This window comes from Pteropus medius, unplaced genomic scaffold, assembly GCF_902729225.1.
Source record: "Pteropus medius unplaced genomic scaffold, Ma_sr-lr_union100, whole genome shotgun sequence".
NCBI lineage: Eukaryota > Metazoa > Chordata > Mammalia > Chiroptera > Pteropodidae > Pteropus > Pteropus medius.
In genome coordinates, this window is record NW_024340849.1 from 14,672,837 (window position 1) to 14,689,721 (window position 16,885).

Consider the following 16,885-nt stretch of genomic DNA (forward strand, 5'->3'; position numbering starts at 1 on the left):
CAGAGCCCTTTTCTACTTCTTGAAAAAGACCAAGATGATTAAAATGACAGCAACTGCTTGTCAGACTAGCGGGTTTGGAGGATGCAGTTAAGGCTCCATCCCTGATGTGCCTGTAACACTTATTGTCAAAATGTGATGATCCTATGAAATTTAGATATAGAATTGACCCAGTATACAGAACTTTAACTCTTTTTGCCTGACTATGAAAACCTTGTTTGTACCCTTGGCGAAATGCCATAGAATTTCCTTCTTTGTGCTACTCCAGGAAGGGCCATGTCATGGGAAGGGGAGCACACTGGGGGCAGCAGGTACCAGGGGAGTAGCTTGGTGTCTCGCTTCGATTACAGTGGACACACTCGAAACCATTCTGATTAAAAGGGATTTATTTTCTTTCCATTCAGAGTGTTAGCTCTTTTAGGTTGTTAGTTCGTATGTGAAATTTCATGGAAAATCTATAAAATTGAATCGATTGGGTCTCTCATGAATAGGGAAATTTGTTCAACACATAAGGGAGCTTGTGTTCACAGGGAGCCATTATCTTTGCGACCTGCCCTAGATGTAGCTCTCAAAGGAACACACGGGCTATGTTACTTGGGTGCGTTCTGTGCCATGGAAAAAAGGCTTATCCCCTTCAGCTGTAAACAGCAGCCACTTCGACATCAGCTCCCCTCTTTTGTTACCAGTCAGAACTCAAGGATTCATCACTCAAAGCAGATTTTTATTGGGAAAATTGACAGAAGGATAGATTTATTCTGTCTGCTTTCAGGAAGGTGGCTTGCTTAAATTGTGCACACTGCAAAGGTGATCACTTAGATTAAAGGAATAGGTTCTCCCTAGCACATCACACAAAGTATGAGGAACCAGTTTGCTTTTCTGCCTATGAATACCCAAAAAGAAAAAAAAAATTTTTTTGAGTTGACATTTATGATGAGCACAATTAATTTGCACACATCTAATTCTATTCTTTCAAAACAACATTATGCCAAGATCTTGGGATGTGATAAATATTAATTTACTGTGAAAAGCATAATTTATGTAAAATATGTATTTTTATAAGTCTGCATTGAATAGAGTGTTCTGTGTTAACAAATCCTAAATGTATTTCCATATAGTGCCTCATGTTGTCAAAATGTTTCAAGAGACTCTTGTTCAATGATATATATTCTCAATTTTTTTGTCATAAATGTCATCTGTTTGAAATGTTAGTGGTCTTGAACTTCGCGTTTGAATTTAAAAGGACATCTAAACTTCCTCGGTCTCAGGGCTAAATGTAGAGTAGATGAATAATAACTTCTGAAAGCCCTGTGTTTTCACACTATAATCACAGAAACAGTGCATGATGATCCCCTTCACGTCAGCTTCCTTCAACGAGAGGTACATGGTGTCCTGAGAATTCAGGCCTTAAAGAAATATGCAGCTTAGATGAAAGATATTCAGAGACTGTCAGGGGCATATTTTAATCTTACTACTGTGCAGCCTCTTATTTTTAACTTTTAATTTCCATCTTCTAGTTACAGTTCTTAAATTGTCAAAATCAGAGGCATGATTTTGCTGTATAGGCCTTAAGAAATCTATAGATTATTCCTCCCTATTCTGAAACCGTGCCAGTTTTCTGAATTCTAACTTCTGGGTTTAAAATCTCAGATGAAAAAAAGCCTTGTGAAATATAGTGTCAGATTTAACTTGCCTGTTGCCTAAATTTTCAAAAGACCTTGATTAAATACAATGTATAAAATAATCTTATTTTCAAGGAAGCACTACTTGCCGTACAATTAACTGCTAGCTGGTGGCCTGGTATATATCTGGCACTCAATAATTTTTGTTAAACTATTGAAAGAAGGAAAAATTGAATGAACCCAGTAGTAACATAGATCCTTCACTGCATCTCCACCCCCTTAATTTGAGAAACCTAAAGCAAACAATAATAATCTCTAATAGTAACTTCTAGACCAGTAGTCTAGAAGAGAATGAAAAGAATCTGTAGGAATATTTTAAATCTGGTATTAACAAAAGATTAACTTGATATTAAAAGATACTTCACATAATTTTCATATAATTTGAAACCTCTTTAACTCAAATTTTTTGAAAATCCAAAGGCATTCAATATTGACTGTGGCAGAATATCCACCTTTCGATATGTGTGTGCTCTTTAATTACTAAGAAGGCTTAAGATAGCTGGGTAAATATATGCCAAAAAAACAAAAATTAAAAAAGAAAAGAAAAACTCAGAATGACATATTTGAGACTCTTCTTTCCTACATATCACAATGTAATTCCAACTTCTGTCTACTGTGTATGTTACAAAAGTGAAATCCAATCTTTTAAATCTAAGATGTTCTTTTTTATTATTACTTATTTCTTTATATGCTTTTTAAACTTAGACATTTGCCAACTCTGTGTTGTCTCAAATATTTTATTTTCACTTCAAAATTTGGGAACAATTGAACTTTTTAGTCAGTTGTCATAGAAAAATGAGCCAGAGGACTTCTAAGAAATGTTTCCTTTCGCGTCAGTTACCTGCTGACTTGACATAATTCTATGTAGAAATGTGTTCTGTTGTTCTTTTAGAGTTGAATTTTTTAGTAAGAACACTTTACTATGTTAAATGTTTATATTTGTTTGGCAGTAAGTATAACATTGGGGAAAAAATAATGATGACTCTCTTCTGATGTAATCAGCTAACCAACACAAACATGAATACACAAAGGGCGGTCATTTTCAAGTATGTGAAAAAATCCTATTCTATAAGGCAAGGCTGAATGCCTCAGAAAAGTCATGGTTTTCTTTGTCTTTCACAGATGGCCATCACAGCAGTGACCCTTGGAGCTCCTCCAGTGGGATGAATCAGCCTGGCTACGGAGGAATGTTGAGCAATTCTTCTCATATTCCACAGTCTAGCAGCTACTGTAGCCTGCATCCACATGAACGTTTGGTAAGGCAGATTTAAGTGGTAAGGGAGATAAAACAGCTAGTTATTAAATCTCTTCCTCTGTCTTTTCCTGAAGGTACACAAGGACTCTGTAAATGAATGCAGAATTGGTATACACACATTACTCTTACTGTCGTATTGTTTTTGTGATCAAGGACGTAGCTGAATCAGATCACCTATGTAAGCCTTTTCAGACTCTCTTTGTCATTGTTCTTCAGTTTATTGTGTTTTATTCTGTGTTTTCTTTATCATAATTTCAGCTTCCTTTGTTACATAAATACACACTGTATCTGAGTCACAGAATTCAGCTATGGCACTACATTATTTTCATTATTGTTGTTGTTGTTGTTGTTGTTGTTGTTGTTGTTGTTACTACCTGTGGTTTGACGGATATGCTGCAGGGGGCAGAGTGACAGTCAGTAGGGTAAGTGACATGCTTCACCCACGGGCCTTCCCATTTCTCCCTGACTGGCTCTGTCAGTGGTGGCAGCTTTGACCTGTTGTGCCACACTGGAAGGAAATCATGTTTTCTTTACACTCCCATCAGTTAACAGTCATCATGGGAGAGCAGATCCGCAATTTTCCATATTTTAGCTTTAATTCCACACACTCCAGTCTCCCACCGATACTGTTTCCCCTCACTCTAGTTGAAAACTGCTGGGCTATAGCACGTTACCTTTTTTTTTTTACTACTAAAGTTCCCACCCTGCCCATCCCCTACACTTATCCATCCTGGTATTACTCTTTATTCTAGAGGAAGCAATTCATCTGATGTTTTCCTAGCCTCAAATCAACCACAGCCCCAAATTCACTTAATGAACTTAAGTCTATCATTAATGGAGGAAAGAGTACTTCTAGATCATGAGTTAGATTTGGGATGCAGATAAGTGAGACTCAGTCTCTTATAAAATAATATAGCTTTAAAATTTTCCTGGACCTTTAATCTTACAAATGTAAAAGGATATGAAATGTCTAGTTATCATTAGTGGTATTTATATAATTTCTCTTTATGTTGAAAGTTGCCCCTCTTTTTTTTCTAATGCCCCTTTTTTTCTTTTTTGGGAAATAATACTTTCTAGATCTCTGTGGTCTTTCCTCTCCTTTGCTCAACCACTAGAAATACAGAAAAGTGACGTATATCTTATTCTAACAACCTAAATCATTCCAGAAGTTAAGGGTTCTGAAACCCTTGAAAATACCTATTTATTTAGTCCTAGTGACAGACAGTGTGTGGTCAATTAACCTGTCTTTTAATGAGAGACAAGTAATGGAGACGGAATTAGCCTTTTTATATCATCTCCCAAGTTTGAATGTGTAAATCACAAACTATCTCAAATTTCAGCACATTTTCAGTAAATAGCAGATGTTTTACTTTCAAATTTTCTCTTCTCTCACCTCCTACTTAGAGATATTAGAATGAAAGCTTAGAGAAATATCAACTATTATTACACTGGAATTTCTTCTTGGCTAACATTTTTATTTCTCCATCATCATTTTCCACATCTCTAAGGAACTCATGATCAAATCTACATGTGTCCTATGAGCAAGGAAAGTTTTGATTACACATAAAAGATTTTGGCACTATACTAGTATGTTGGAATTTCAGTCCTTTTAAGAGTTGTCCATCTGACATTTATTTTTTTCCTCCTGTATTTCTTCTTTCTTTCCCTATTATGGTCTAGAATTTTGGTTTAGGTGGTTTGATTTTATCCCAATCAAATTCACTGCATGGGGGGGGTGTATCATGAAAGTGCTCCAATGCACACACAAAAAAATGTAAACCAACTACATTATTCCTTTTTGAAAAAGTTTTGCTGAACCAAAACGACATTGTCCACCAGGAGGAAAGATAATATGGAAGGAGTAATCCAGTAGGTCGAATCAGATGCTGTATTTGTAATGTCATTTATCCATCCCAAAACACAAGGTTTTCATTCTTAACATGATTACCTAGCAGATCTTAGAGATTAGGGGTTTTGTTTTTAAAAATTACCAAACGAATTAAGTCTCTGGCTGTGTATCCTAATGAATTTTCTCACCAATAGAGAAACTGTTGAATTATATCTAGAAATCATTGTTATTTTCAGTGTTTAACCAACCATTCAAAAAATCTGTTGCTAAAGTGACATTTAAAAATCTGACACTGATTGAGAAAAATTTAAGTATACAGTAGGCACTTATTGTCCTTTCACTTGAAAATAATGCTAATTCCTCACAATTTTCAAATGTAGCTTTTGGCCAGTGCCATACTGAACAGAGGAATGGTTTGCGAAAAAGAAGAGAGCTTTCCTTGTATTATTTTGGGTATTATTTGGCCAAATTAGTATTATCTCTAAAGGTAAAACATGTTAGAAACATTATTGTCATCATCACTTGATATCGTGTTATAAAAGAATATGTAATTATAAAACGCATAATCCATACATTTCAGTAACAGCTGTCAAGTCACCAGTTTTGATTCTTCAAATTCCCTTTACAGTTTCAACCTCTACAACACAATCACTGCTGTGTCACAGATACACATGCAAAGCCACTCAGAAGAGTGGAGTTTGTCATTAAGCTTTGGAATGACTTGGCAGTGTTGTTTTTTTTTAGAAAAAGGATAGAGTCTTTGTCGTCTGGCATGGTTCAGACATGGTCTTTGCACCACAGAGTGAAATAGGTGAAGTAGTTCTGAGAGTCTGGAATTTTAATATAAAGGAAGTTCTGTTGTCTTTTATTTTTCATAACATAAACCTTTACCCCAGTGATTCTAAACTAGTTATGATTTTGCCTGTCGGGGAACATTTGGAAATGTCTGGAGACGTTTTTGGATGTTACACGCAGGGCGAGGAGGTGGTACTTGATACTGGAATCTAGTGTACAGAGGCCAAGGATGCTGGTAAAAATACTGCAGTGCACCAGAGAACCTCCCCCCCCCACCCCGCCCCCGCCGCCCAGCAAAGAATTATCTGGCACAAAAGATCAGTCGTGCCAGGATTGTGAAACCCTGCCTTAACCCAAAGCATGATTTTATTCTTAGTATGTGCTACCAATTATTATATTTTCTAACCTTTGAATACCGATGGGTTGATAAAAACATCACTAATGGAAACACTTCAACACTCTTGTCAGTAGACTCCAAATACACTATCATTGGGTATCATAAGTAAAAATAATTAAATAGCTAGTATGTAAGGCCATAACACTTTTTCCCTGTGTGGTAAGAGGGCAGACAGTATTAATAGCTGGACTAAGAGAGGCCAAGGGGACCTCTTATCGTTGATCCCTAAATATTCTAAAAGACAACATTATTCACATATCATTGATATCCCCTGTGGTGTATTTATTATGTCTTTGAGTGACAGTAGTTTTCAAGATACTTTCCTTTGTAAAATAATCTAGTTATAAATCTCATTAATTGATTTCAGCATCTAATTTTCTATGAATCTCTAAAAATAACTGACTTAGGTGGATTGTATTGGTTTCCCCATTAAAACTTGTGGGGAAGAACTCTTTTTTTTTTTAGTCTCTGAACTCAGTATTAACCCTTTGTTTGTCAAATTGTAAATTAATGCCTATTTTATACCAAGTTAAAGGAATCTAAAAATAATCACTGAGGCAATTATCTTTTTCCTATCTCATTCTGTAATTATTAATAGTTATTTAAATACTCTTCATAAAATTTTTCTCTGTTTCGATATTTGCATAGTGGGAACTGATTTATAAAGTCTCTGTTCTTCAGAAACTCAGCATAAAACACAACTGAAACTATCTCTTTTTCTTTTAGTTTTCTTTTTCCTTATTCTGTTTCTTTTTCTCCACTTCATTATAGACTTTAGCTCTTGAGCAGAAATGTCTCTTCTAAGTTTGGTGTTCTGTGGCTTATTCAGAGTTTCAGACTAGCTGTACCATGGAACAGACCCACTCTATCTTTCTTTGGAGAAAATTTCATGGACTACTTGGGGTATTTTGAAAGTAGCTAATGAGTTTAACAGGTGGCCCAAAGAATTTTTTGGTCAAGCAAAGAGGTCCATGAAATTAAAAAGTTTGAAAGACATTCTTGGGAACTGGGAAAGGTTTAAGGACATCCTGCCAACTTTTTCACTGAAGTCGACCTTTCATTTGGACTATTTTGATTGTACAGAGGTAATATTTTCAAAGGCATGGCATTGTTCGACCTAGCTCTGAAATGTTGTTTCATTTTCTAGGCCATTTAGTTATCTTTCAAATAACTAGTATTTTAATCCACTGTTTATTAAACACTAACTGATAACAGTTGTTCATTGAACATATAGGATAATTATGTGTTCAGTACTCAGCTGTAAGTTGTGGATACAGAGGTATAAGCTCTATTCCCTCTCTTTGAAGAGTTTACCATATAGATGGAAGTGCACTTGAAGGAGAAAGCAGTGAAAAGCGGCATATAATTAAGTGTTAAATGGCAGAGTACAGGATGTAAGTTCATTAGAGATTCAGAGAGAAGAGATCTTAGAAGAGTTAGAATAGTAAGGAATCATCATGAAAGAGATAGAACCTGAGATGGGCCTCTCAAGATAAAAGAAAGTACCAAGACACCAGAGTTTTACTTCTTGTGAATGGATGCTTGGGCTTAAAGCACCTCTGACTGTCAGCATCATATTCAATCTCAATTTTCTACTGAACAATGTTAACAGATTCTCCAATAATAATATAATAGATATCCATAGGCCATTAATATATTACATGTAAGGAAAAAGTATATTTTAGCTTAAATATTTTTTCTTTACATGTTTCTAACACATTCAAATGCCTACGAGAACACCTTTTAAAGCCTATTATTATCTTGAACAGGAAAATAGCTTGATGTCTTTCTATAAATTACTGTGTCTCCTAAGCAGATGGGTGGGTAACTCCTAAAGTGTCACTTTACAGGCACTGTGATATACCCCAAGAAAAGCAACTTATTTGGACAACTGGTATAATAATCGAGCTCAAAGCCAAGCCTTAAAACCACATGATTCTATAAAGATGATGTTCCTCTTTCACGGTCACCTATATGTAACTTGCTAATGGATAGGACCTGTAAAGAAAGAAATCAAATAGTCATTCTCAGTTCATTTGTTCCAGTTTAATTCAATATAGTCATTGAGTTAAAGCTTTACATATTGATACTTTGGTGAGGTATGTAATCATTAGAACTTTAAAAATTTTTCATTTACCATTTTGTTCTTGCTGGAGTTCAGAACAATGATCCAGTTTGGTAGGAAGAAGATCTGAGACTGGTTCGTTTCTCTTTGCCATTTTGTGTCCAGAAGGTCAGATGAAATGTAATGTAAAACTGTGGGTCACGACATTGTTTTATTTATTATATCTTGGAATCTTTCTTACTCGATCAATAAGCTATACCAAAAAATAAAAATAAAAAATGGCAATGCTCTTTTATGCTGCTGAAATCATACGGATGCTTTTAAGCAGTAATTTTTATATTCAGAGATTGTGATCATTTCTCAGTGTCGTATATTGCCATTATATTCCTCTGCGTTTGATGCAAACTCCAACCAACTATGTGCCTTGTATTTTATTATTTGAAAAATGAAATCTGTCAGATCTAAGCGTGATGTATTCTTGGATATCTTGAAATTCTAATGGCTTTCTCCCTTACAAAATGAAGAGTTCTGAAAGAAGGATTAGAAAACTTACCCACTAAATATTTTATGGTTGAATACGGCCTCCTTTTTCTGCTTCTTGCTACAGAGCTATCCATCACACTCTTCAGCAGACATCAATTCCAGCCTTCCTCCAATGTCCACTTTCCACCGTAGTGGTACCAACCATTACAGCACCTCTTCCTGTACACCTCCTGCCAATGGGACAGACAGTATAATGGGTGAGTCTTGGAAATGCCAGTTCTGCTGCCGACAATCAATGCCAGGATTTAATCATGAAAGACCTCTTTTTCCCCTTATTCTTGAACAGCAGTTAGGCAATGAATATTTGTCACATAACCGAATGAACAAACAAATGAACCAAACAGAAATAGTCATTGGCTTGATCATAATTACTTTTTTTTTCCCCACAAGAAACTGAAATTTGGCTACTTTTGTGTACTGTCAGTCGTTAGATTGAACAAGGTTTTAAAAAGGCCAAAACCGTCTTGTTTCTCCTACTCTCAAACAGCAAGCAAAATGAACTTTAATAAGATAAACCTTTGGAGACTAATGAGATAGAGGGTATTACAGCTCTTAAAAGTAGTTATTGACCACTTCCCAAATTCAGTCACTGTGCTATGCTCTTGGCTATGACATGCCACGGTCTTCTGAAGACTGGTTTATGAGAAATTCACGGATGAGTAGTAATGACTAGCGGAGCTTCACCTTCTGAAGAACGCGGCCTTGTGGAGTCCTTCCAGGGAGAAGAAGTGTTTGTTCACCTACAGGAGAGGAGATGGCTAGGCGTCTGTGGGCCAGAAGTCATTTGCTGCTTTTTATCAAGCAAAATACTAAGCAAGTGAAGGCCCAAGCAGAGTGCTGCTGCCAAATGAACTGAGCTGTCATCATCCTCTCACTTTTCATGCTGTCCATTATGGTTCTTTCCCAAGGACACCACATTCGCCAGGAAGAAAGAGTTGGCAGGCTGTCTGGCTGCCCAGGGAAGAAAGAGTTCAGGCTGGGAGGAGGCAGGCACCCTCTTCTAATTTGGCCTCTGACGATCTTGCCCGTAATTCAGATGAGCAACAAAGCCTGATGCTCCAGGGTTTTATTAAAACCTCAGACTTCACCAGTCGCCACTACTCTGGTTCTGGCTCAAACCCACACCTTGCTGGGCCTTAGGATGACTTCCAGCGGGTAGTGTGATAAGAACACACAATAAGTTAGGGAGAAGAATGTGTGATAGAATAATCCTGCTTATTCCTCTTAGCTATTTGTAGTTTTTTTTTCATTTTCTTTTGTCTATAGAACTGTGGAAGTAGTATGAATCACTTATGTGGGAGAGTTTTTGATGAAAAAGAAATGTGTTTTGAAATGTTACAAATATAATTCTGCCTAAATAATATACTCCCTGCTTATTCAGTAATATATTTCACCCTTGAGATGAGCCATCTAGCAATTCTTTGCTATCATGTCTCATTAGGAAGCAAATTTAGGAAACAGTTCCCATTTTTGGAACTTTTCATAACAGAGTTTCTACAAATGGGTTGCTTCGGTTTGACCTTGGAGGGCTGTGGACAGAGGTCACATAGGGAAGTTTTGTTAGCTATCAATGCAGATTTAGCAGATTAGAAAAACAAGAAGAAAGAAAGAAGTGCAGAACTGAAAGAGTGAGAAAAGCATATTTCACTTCAATGTGGTCTGGTGCATGGAAAGCCCCTTTCCGCAGTCATGAGGTCGAGTTATAAAGAAAGGTGACCGGTCATTCATCCTCTTACATGGCAGATTTCCTGTCTACTTGTGGTTTGAGTAATTTTCTTTTTGAGGAAGGTATAAAGGTGGAACAAAAGCTAGAGTTGAGGAAAACATACTTAGGCACTGTTTGAAAAAAATTTTTTTTTTGTTTTGATTTGCGAAAGAGTCTTCCTGAGAGAGAGGCTCTAGACTTGGGAAGAAAGAGGTATTATGAGACGGCATAATCGTCTTCCATGAGATGTGGTCAGCATTGCCCCGAGACTTACCGAGCATGAGGTTTGCTTTAGTTAAGGTGGTTGGCTCATCGTTAGCTTGTAGATGAAAAAGAATGTGTACTCTCCTTCATTTGTTCTGGGCAGAGTGGGGGTACAGCGACTTCTACATACTAGTGGGCTCCACTACATAGCAAAGATGGACTTAACTCATTACAGACCACAGGAGCAGGGAGGGTCTAGGAAATAAGTAGTCATGGTAACTCAGCTTTTTGGAGGAACAGATCTTTATTAACTTACATAAATACAGCTATTACCTTAGGATTCCTCTAAAGGAGAACATTCCAGTAATGTGTCCTCCTTAAGTTAAAATGCAGAGGAAAATTTAAGTATGATAATCAGCTTTAGTACTGCATGGTGTCTGAACAGCTCACGTTTCTTTGCATTTTAATTCTCTTAGATTTTGGCTTGATTTTCAGAGTGCAGTAGAAGTCAGGATGGCAGCATGTCTGTATAACAAGAAGAGAAGAATTCTCTTCTGTTAGTGATACTTCCCTAACAAACAGTATGGATTAATAGGATACATCTGTAGACTTTTGAAAATATTTGGCATATACTCACTCATTCTGAAATGCAGGAAATAAAGAAATATTACATTGCCTATATCGCAAAGAACAAACAGAGCTAATTAAATAATTGGTAAATAGAGAACACATAGCCTGACACATGTTTAAGATTACACACATGATTCTGTAGAAAATGACTGTAAGCAATACTAATGCTGTAAGAATGGGGTTCAAGCACTAACACATGGACATCACATTTTTCAAGTTTTCTTGGTGTAAAGTTGCAAGGCAGTGCAATCTTTTCATAAACAGCGTTGATGTCTTAGGAAGCTTCTTTTGCAGTTCAAAAGGTCATTGTCCCATTTCTCAATTACATGTTATAATTTGTCTTCCTGGTGATCAGCAGTTGCCCTGCACTGATCATAGAACAACAGAATGCATGTGGAGTAAGGTGTAGGTTCTGAGACTATCAGAAGGTCACCTCTCTGGAACCATGCTCCCTTGCCTCTGGTTCTGTCCTCTGAATCTCAGAGATGGAAGATGCTCATTGAGGTCTTGGATGGGTTGCATTTGGTTTGGAGGAATAACCATTGTTTCTTGGCTTTTGTTTGTTTTTCCCCTCTAATGTCCAATACCAATTTTTAGAAACCCTTAGAAAGGATAAAGCTTGCTCAGATCATAATGACAGGATTTTTTTAAATGACACATTTATCCATGGAGTTTTGAAAGAATCGTAGAGTGAAATATTTTATTCGTGGTACATAGTCTACTATTTTTCTCTGAATCCTTGCCAGCAAACTCTGAAGATTACATTAGACATTTCTGAATTGGAAGGGTCTTTTAAGCACCCTAGAGTTATAGGAATATAATGCATGAGGGGACAGCACGGATGCATAATACCTCAACTGGTGTAGCACCCACTTAGGAAGAGAAGCTAAGTCTGGAGGCTTCAGGAGTTACTATCATCGGAGCCCTTCAAACTTTATTTTTAAAACTCTTCCAGTGTTATGATGCCAGCTATATCTGAAAAGCAATACAGTCCAGTGCCTCTGCTTCTGACTGAGCTTGCATACAGAGAAGGAAGTGTAATAAGTTACTAGATACCAGTTGTAGAGGAAAGAAATGTCTAGAGGATAGTAGCTATATATACTTTTGCTGTCTACAGATACTTCCTTCCTATCTGCAATATCCAAAAGCTCTTCCTGGTCAAAACGATTGAGAGGACTGTCTACCAGAACACAAGCAAGTCCCTGAGACTGCTCAAGGACACAAGTGCCCCAGTTCCCCACTGGGAGATGCCATCTGTGTACTTTACCAAGGTGTGGTCTCATGTAGTTGGAGCTACATACCTTTCTTCTCCTCAGAGGATACTGAGAATATGACCAACATAATGGTTGTAATAACTATTATTGGTTTATTAGTCTTTAACTGGCTGGCTTTTGGCTTTTTATACATGGCATTTCCCGTATTTTTAAACCTCAAACCAAACAGTGTTGAAGGAACAGACTACCAAGATTGATTTAATACAACATATGCAAAAGATTACCCTAGAATATCTATCTGGTTCATGAATTAATCTGGCTTACAACTTTCACTTCTAATGACATGTTTCTATGACATGATGCATTTTAGTATGTGGCTTTTCTGGTAGAAACATGTCCATTTCCCCTTGAGGACTTGGTTTCACAGTCATTTTATTATTGGAGTAATCACATAAGATTCACGTTGTCTTTCATAAGAATCTCGAGCTTCCAAATACAGTTGAGTGGTGAATAGGCACAGAGTATGAGAGTATATGAATTTTATCCAGCAGTGTCATGGCATCCCCGTTACAAACACCACCAATGGAAAACAGTAAGCTACACTATGAATTACACTTGTTATTCCTTTTACGTCTCCATGATGTTCCCAGGCTTGAGGTTATGGCTGTGCAGTAAAGAGGTAACTCATTTTCCAAATTCTGATTTTCAGTGGTGGATCCCCAGGCACCACTCAACCTGGTGTTTTGTTAAGGGTGTGTTCTGATGGGAATTGCCATTTCCCCGAAGCTGAGACTGAGTCCAAGGGTGGTCCAACACGTAGCCAAAGATGCCAAACCCTTCTCTCTGCTCCTTCTAGCCAGCAAGCAACAGCACCTGTGTTCAAGCCATCTGAACAATGCTTGGGTGGCTGGCAGTGTCAAATCCTCCTACAAAATTACAGTTCCTCTTAACAACTGCTCATCTTCCACTCATATTTATGTTACTGCTCTGCTTAGAAACCGATTATTTTTTTTCTTGAGCAAGAAAAATCGATTAGAGCAAAATAACTAGAAATCGACTCAGTCTTTGCCAGATAAAGGCAATAATTTTTGTCTGTATTTCTGCTATATGGGCCTTTGGGTAATTTCTAATAATACAGATTGGTAAAAATTAGAGCCTCGAGCAATAATCAAGCCCCGTTACATTAAAGCCAAAAAGGTGGATTTGCTGAGCACAAATTTTAATTAGAAGTGTGTTTTATTAAACATGACCCATTACTCAATATAAAAGAAATTATGCCATTTGGGAATTAATAATATATTTACGTTCTGATTATTTATATGCTTTGACATATCAGTCACCCAAATAAAAAGAAACTCTTTAACAGAAGGACCCATGTAGCTTAACGTGTTCAAGGACTTTGAAAATGTGTCTTCTCCAGCATTTACTGGAACAGAACAAAAGGCATTCCAAGCGAAAGGGCAAACTGGCCCCAATAAACTGCTTTGAAATTTAAGCCCTTGGGTTTGGCTCTCCAGCTGCTGTAAGGTAGCATGCCTTCGTGGTAAAAAATCGTCTGTTCTTATCAGTGGCTTCCATGAGTAGCCTTTGTAGTTTTCTGAATCATTTTCATGGCAACATGAGGTAAGGCATTGATTCTATTTTTTGTTCTACTTCCTGAGTTTTAATATCTTCCTTTATAAAACAGGCACTTAACAGAAAGTTTAGTTAGAAAGGTATAGAACGAAAGTAGAAAGTAGTCATAATTATCATATCTTGCCTCTTAGAAAGTGATATTCATGCTATATATAATTTACTTCTTAAATATTCCTAAAATAGTTCTATTAGTTTTCAATTATTTGGTTTCACAAAAAAATTTTTTTAAATGCTTATTAAAGAATTAATTTTCTGAAAGCTACTACGATAGCCAACTTTATCTGTAATTGAAGCAATAACTTGTCCTATTTGGGTTTTAGGTCTTTGTTAGATAATATATTTTTTCCAGTGTGACTCTGAACTTTCATTTCATAAAAGTCTATTTTCTAATCAAGCAGATATCACAAATTATTTTGACTAGTAAATCTCACTTTTAGGTATATATGTTAACATTTCTTCTAGGAAAAAAAATATATATATATATTATATATATATAATTATTCCCAAGTACCATGGTAATACATGCTGAAAAATGTTAATGCTCTCTGTTTTTAAAATCCGTATTATTTTCTCTTTAGAATTGTATTTATTTAAAAAAAAAAAACTCCTTAATGCAGTAATATTTTCACACCAGATATTTCTCTTATCTTATATTAAATATATTTCTAATACTGTTAATATCTGTGAGTTCTTTCCACTACCTCAATGTATGATATCAGACCCTCGTTTTCAAAGAATTTCCTTATACAAATAATCCTTAGTACTGATAACCGATAAGTTGTGAATATGAACTTGTAGTATGAACAAGAATAAGTTTGTTTTGTCAGAAGATGATTTTGTTCTTTTGATCACATACCAGTGTTCTTTCAGTTTTAGTAATTAACACATGAGTATGGGTGTGGGTTTTGTTAACCAAATAAAGCACACATCCGAAAAATTGTCTAACTGACGTACCCAACATGTAAATATGTGAAGATAACAAGCATAATTTAACTACACTAAGCAGAGATCAAGAGAGTGGAATTATAACCTAGAGAAGCAGAGAATTTGACCACTTGAGATCCAGTCATGACTCCATTTTATAGATCTGGAAGCTGAGGGTGACACATTTGCCAGAAGGGCTGCTCTCTTGGGCCAAGGATAAGGCTGGGAATTTTTAAAACTTAATTGTGCAATAAAGTTTTGCTTGGATTAGTCAGTGGATTCAAGAGTTCTTTTTCTTATTTCACAAAATATTGAAAAGTATCTTCCCCTAGAGTTTAATGAGTTTTATTTAAATACTATGTCAATTTGTTACTGTCAAGGCCTTAATCAATTTAACTAACCGAATGTCATAGGCATTGTATTGATACTGAAGACCTCAAAAGAACACTAATTGTACCATTTTATAAAGGCAAATTACCTTCTAAAGATACTTGCTAAATAGAGCTGGCTTTGAGTTATATACTAGAATCTGTATCTTTTTTATTAATAGTATTCTTTGTTCATTTATTTTGTAGCTAAAAATACCAGCGTTTAAGATGATAGAGATAGCTTCATGATTATGTAGACTGTTTTTGTTTTTTTTTTATCTCTGGAATTGGAGACCATATTGACTTTTAGTAGCCTAACTGTTCAGATTTTTTAAATGTGGACACAGACTTAAATATGTGGAAAATGTATGTTATTTAAAATATTAAAAACATGTTCTTTCCTAGGAAGCCAGGCCTCTTATAGATTTTTTTAAACATTTTTGTTCACTGTGGAACACTGAGAGAACCTCTTTTTGCATATATCATTATTTGTGAGGATAATTTAATCGACTAAAATATAAAGAAAAGCCAAACTCTGAGGACGTCAGAGGCCTGAAACTACTGCGTACCTAGCAGTAAACTACCATTCACCACCAGCTACTCATAAGTAGTAAGTGGGAAGGTAACGGCATCTAAAACACTGTCTTTAAACCAAGGTGTCAGGTTTATATTTTATCTGTAAAAAATGTAGCAGGAATATATTTGACATCTACCTCAGCAAACAAATTAATGCTAATTAAAGATTAATGTGTTGTAATTAGCATTAAAAATGCAATTAAATTGTGAGTAAATGGACCAGGAATAGAAAATCGTTAGACTTCTCACTGCCTGGTTTTTCATATTCTGCCTTTTGTTTTTGCAGCAAATAGAGGAAGCGGGGCAGCAGGCAGCTCCCAGACCGGAGATGCTCTGGGGAAAGCACTTGCTTCGGTGAGGAAATATTGACTTTGGACTTCACATGTACCACTGTAGAAGGCTGAACTTTAATCACAAGTGGACATTTGAAATTTTAGGAAATGAATGGCAAATAGCTTTGATTTTTGGAAATGCTAACTTTCTTGCATAATGATCATTGGGAAATTTGAGGAGAAAGCTCTGAAGCTTCCAGGGCATGGCTGGTCTCTTCCTTCTTGTCTCCTCTTAATGGTGCTAAGTGGTCTTCAGTAATGGATTTGTGGGTATTCTCAGGGCCTTTAGCTGTATAGATTTTCTATCATGATTTCTTATTTTTCTCTAAGGTCATATGAGTGCTCATTGGCCAACTAAGACTGACTTTTGCTAGGGGCTATTCTAAAACACATTGGAAAAGTCATTTTTTTAAAAAAAGGCCATTACTGGGGTCCATGAGAATTTGTCACATATTTGGGGACTTGGAGACTCAGCTTCTCCGCTTTGCCTGCCCACTGCCGAGAGGCTACAACTGAACATTTCCTGCATGCTCACTAGTGAAACACGTGACACATCTTTTTTGTCTGAGGAAGTATACCTGGTGTTGTCCCCAAAAGCTAAACGTGGTCATTTGCGAATCTAATTGGAGATTTTCTTGCTCTGACACTTGGTCTCCTCAGTTGGTTTTTCCTTACCATTGGGAGCATAAAATAAGTTTGATTTATGGTAGCATCATG

General features: G+C 36.3%; 1 protein-coding gene across 16 annotated transcripts in view; it reads left to right on the forward strand.

The window, feature by feature from the left end:
- Positions 1 to 16,885, forward strand: part of TCF4 (transcription factor 4) — a 338,925-nt gene that overhangs the window by 286,777 nt on the left and 35,263 nt on the right. For all 16 annotated transcript variants that reach the window (XM_039841005.1, XM_039841055.1, XM_039841027.1 and 13 more), the window contains 3 exons: positions 2,799 to 2,932; positions 8,645 to 8,777; positions 16,123 to 16,190. In XM_039841005.1, coding sequence (XP_039696939.1) covers positions 2,799 to 2,932; positions 8,645 to 8,777; positions 16,123 to 16,190 — 335 coding nt within the window. The remainder of the gene's footprint in view (positions 1 to 2,798; positions 2,933 to 8,644; positions 8,778 to 16,122; positions 16,191 to 16,885) is intronic.